The sequence below is a fragment of the Microplitis demolitor genome, chromosome 5 (assembly GCF_026212275.2).
Source record: "Microplitis demolitor isolate Queensland-Clemson2020A chromosome 5, iyMicDemo2.1a, whole genome shotgun sequence".
Lineage (NCBI taxonomy): Eukaryota > Metazoa > Arthropoda > Insecta > Hymenoptera > Braconidae > Microplitis > Microplitis demolitor.
In genome coordinates, this window is record NC_068549.1 from 13,452,688 (window position 1) to 13,456,914 (window position 4,227).

Below are 4,227 nucleotides of genomic sequence, written 5' to 3' on the forward strand. Positions count from 1 at the left end.
TTATGCGATCGACTTCAAAATCTAATCAGCTCTAGTACTCAATAAAACGCGTCGATTGCCACCTCAAACATCAAAATCGATTAATTAGTTCAAAAGATATCGGCGTTGAAAAGTTAAAAAAATAACATTTTATGTTATTTTTTCCGGATAAATCATAATATAACGTACTAAAATGTGCCTGATATCATACCAACTCATCTTTTTTATGGTTTCTTTTGATCATGTAATGTCATCGAACTTGGTTTTTAGTTTAAATCATATTATCAACAAAAAAATCGATAAAACGTAGTTTTTAATATTTTTATCGGATATTTCATATTTTATTGTTTCTTACATGAGTCAAAATTTATTTAAATCTTGATTTTGATCCCCGACATTGATTTCTGCCTCAATACACTTATTTTACTGAACAAAATCAGGAACTAAATTTTGAAAACCGCTTCATTGATGATTTTCGATTCTTAAATTTTCAAACTTCAGCATAACAGGTAACTTGTTAGAGCTTGAAAAGATCATAAAAAAACAATTGCATGTGATAGCATTTTCGAGCTCGAAGAGCTCGAAAATATATCTACACTAATGTTTTCGAGCTGTTTGAGGTCGAAAACAGCGGGAAGTTTTGGGGCTGGCCCGCAGGGTCAACCGACAGACCGATTTTTTTTTATTATAATTAAAATGTCAACTTGTTACCTATTATTAATGTACATTCTTCCAATTTTTTATTTTATATAAAAGATTTAATAGTTACATTGAAATAAAACTTGAAATATTTCTATCATTAATCTTGTTAATATTGTTTGCTAATTGATTACGACTCTAATAATTGAGCAAATCCGTGAATATAATATTTTTGATTTTCTTTTTAATTCAATTTTTTTACATGTTTGTAAACTAGCCACAATGATCCCGAGTTAACTGCAATCAATTCAGAATTTTAAATTCAAGAATTGATAAAGAATTTAGAAATATGTAAGTTACCAAAAAAATGAAGCTGGTTTGATGACCATCTCGATTTACCGGCAGTAATTCTTTGTTGCTTAGATTACATATCGTATGATGTAAAGATTCGGGTAAAAATCGATAAGACTCTTAATATACTTGTAAGAAATTTTTATATTTTTTTTAACGACTTACTGGATATAACTAATTGTATATATTTGCAGGTAACTAATGTTAAACTTAATAAATTAACAAATAGTGATTATATTCTTAGTAGTATGGAAAGCTTTTGGACATTTTTAAAAGATTTGGAGACTTCTCAAATGTATAGCGGCACAGGATTTGATAGTCAGAAGTACTTATAACATAAACCTTTCTTCTAATTAAAATTTCTTCTATTTTTAGCATTCTATTCAAAATAATTTGTTATTATTATGATAGGTCATCAGAAACATGCATAGTATTTTTGAAAGCTGATCAACAATATAAAAAACAGGCGGGAATATATAGATGTGATGCATGTAAGTAAACAAGTAAGAAAAAAAACTGCATAATCAATTGTATCGACCTAAACTAGATGTCCATGATTGTAACAAAAAACTCAAGCTTGAGCTAAATTCTGTCAAGAAAAAGTGTAGTCGTCTCAGTAATAAAAATGCCACTTTGAAACAAACTATCGAGGAAGAAAGACAAAAGTGTGCTAACGCATCTAAAACAGTTATAGAGAAAGAAATACTTAATCTACCGCCTATCCAACAAGAGAACGTTAGAGCGTGTTTTGCTGCAGCTAAACTCCAAAATTCAAAACAAAGAAGATATACAGTCGAGTGGGTATATGAGTATCTTTTAATCAGAATAAAAAGTGCTGCTGTTTACGAACGACTGAGATCTAGACAAATTTTACCCCTTCCTTGCAAGGATACCCTTCAAAAATATATCCAAAAATTAGATAGCGCATTCGGTTTTTCGGAAGCTCTTTTTGAAACCCTTTAATTGAAAGGTTCTCGAATGGAAGTAAATACTAAGAGGGGTATTTCACATATAATCTCTTGTTAGTGTGTTGCAGCGAATCTTAGGATTAACATTTATTATTTAACACAATTGTAAGGTAGCAACTAAAACCTCCATTGCTTAAATATTGAGATTTTCGCAATAATTAATCCGCTTATCACAGTATAGCCGCTAGTATATTTAACTCTGTAATGATTAAGTTCTTTTACTGTAGTCAAATTCGCTTTTTAACCCATTCTATTTTGCTGAACTTTGTCATTAATCTACTCTCTGTTATTATCTATTGTAGTTATGTCTTTTTAGTTTTTTCATGAGCTTTGTGAACGCTAATATGATGATAATTTGGATTATAGGTATACTGATTCGTTTTTATTTACTTTTTAGGTACTTTGCTACTCGATGAAGTTGCGTTAAGCGAAACTATTAAATTGAATCAACGAACTATGAAGCTTGACGGTTTCGTTGATTTAGGATCTTACACGCCGGAAGCGGATTTAAATACTAGAGCTGATCATGATCTAGTATTTATGTTTCAACCCTTTCAGGGAGATTGGGTGCAGGTCATAGGTTTTTTCCTGAGTCGCAGTGCAACCGTCAGCGAAATATTACATAAATTAATAATAGAGTGCATATTATTATTGGAAAACGCTGGATTTCAAGTTGACGCTGTAACCTGTGATGGAGCCCAGTGGAACCGTGACGCGTGGAAGTTATTCGGAATTGAGGACTATAAATATAGCTGCGAACATCCATATGATTATAGTAGACGTTTATGGTTCCTATCCGATTTTTCGCACTTGCTAAAAAATTTTAGAAATAAGATTATGGAAGTGCCATCATTTTGGGTAAAATTTTTACATATATACAATGATACAAATTTTTTCACTTGGATATTTACTTTACTGATTTTTATTTGCAGACTCCAGATGGTTATGTATACCGCAAACACTGGGAATCTCTTTTAGCTTATGAAAATAGCTTTAAAGCTAATTTATCAGTAACCTACAAACTAACACCTGGTCACATCAAGCCTGAACAGTACCAGAAAATGAACGTGCTTTTGGCTGTAGAGGTAAATCGGGCTTTGATAATTTTTAAATTATCTTTCAAAAAATGTTTTTTCTATAGTTATTTGCAAAACGATTGAGAGTGGCTATGGAGATGTACGAAAGCGAATGTTCTGAGTTAAAAGGTTATAAATCTACGATAGCATTCATGGAAAGAGTTGATAACGGCTATGACTTCATGAACTCCAGAGCATGCTTTACGCCCTGACGTTTCATGTAAAATGAGACAGGTATGTTTTATTTCTTAAAAATTATTATTCTGTTGATATAGATTTTTTAGTGAGTCGCCAAAGCCAGCCCACAAGTAATATAACACAAACAAGTGATCATGGCATCACTATTCAACATATTCTTGGCGCAAAAATAATAAGTGTAAGTAAATCATACGAAAATTGCGAAGGCCTAAAGAAAAATTGCTATGCATAGTTTAGTAATTTGTGCTTGTTTTTCGCCTTCTTTCTATTACACATCAATTACACAATGCAATTAGCTGTATCATTGATATCCCTGTTTAAAATTTCCAATAGGATCCCATCAAAAGCGACAAAAGCCACTTAGAAACCCATAAATTTTATTGGTTTCTAAGTGGCTTTTGTCGCTTTTGATTGGGATCCTATTGAAGATTTTCAACAGGGATGGCGTTGACTATTGTTTCAAAGGTCTAGTCTTCAAGCGATACAGCTATATGGAGTTTGACTTCATATTGAGTAATCATTATTTGTCTATTTTAATTCATAATATACTTCATTTAATACTTTCGATTCAAATCATTCATTGATAAACTTTTTCCTATGCTTATTATTCTAATAGTATTACTTACAGGCTTGCACAAATTCTTTAGTTTAATAAATTCTACACTTTTATTCACTTTGTTTATTGACAACTGCACAATATTAACATAGGTATTAATAACATTCGCATTTTGAACAATTATTATCCTTATAACTAATACCATTAATTGGTTTTTTTCATCATTTCTCAAACAAAAACTTTTCAAAGTTTTCGCGTTTATTCGAGATAGAGCTCTCACTAGAAAGCACCGAAAATCCGCGAAGTTAACGTGATTAGTAGTTTAAAAAAAAACTTTTTATTGATTACCAATTCAATTATTATTTATTTATAATTTTATTTTTCTTGTAAAAGTTTATAAAAAATGTAACTGTGTTAATACTATCAAAATACAATTAATAAAGTATATATTTTTCTAGAA

General features: G+C 30.6%; 1 protein-coding gene across 6 annotated transcripts; it reads left to right on the top strand.

Moving 5' to 3' along the window:
• Positions 1 to 261: 261 nt before the first annotated feature.
• On the top strand, positions 262 to 4,227 carry LOC103580418 (uncharacterized). 6 transcript variants are annotated; one of them, XM_053739384.1, is made up of 6 exons: positions 262 to 1,100; positions 1,164 to 1,294; positions 1,381 to 1,969; positions 2,335 to 2,795; positions 2,870 to 3,022; positions 3,079 to 4,227. In XM_053739384.1, the coding sequence occupies exons 3-6, from the start codon at positions 1,948 to 1,950 to the stop codon at positions 3,223 to 3,225; spliced, it is 783 nt and encodes a 260-aa protein (XP_053595359.1). In that variant the 5' UTR covers positions 262 to 1,100; positions 1,164 to 1,294; positions 1,381 to 1,947; the 3' UTR covers positions 3,226 to 4,227. The 6 variants fall into 6 exon arrangements, with proteins under 6 accessions (XP_053595359.1, XP_053595361.1, XP_053595362.1 ...); XM_053739386.1 differs by having other exon boundaries at positions 262 to 1,070; XM_053739387.1 differs by having other exon boundaries at positions 262 to 969; positions 1,042 to 1,294.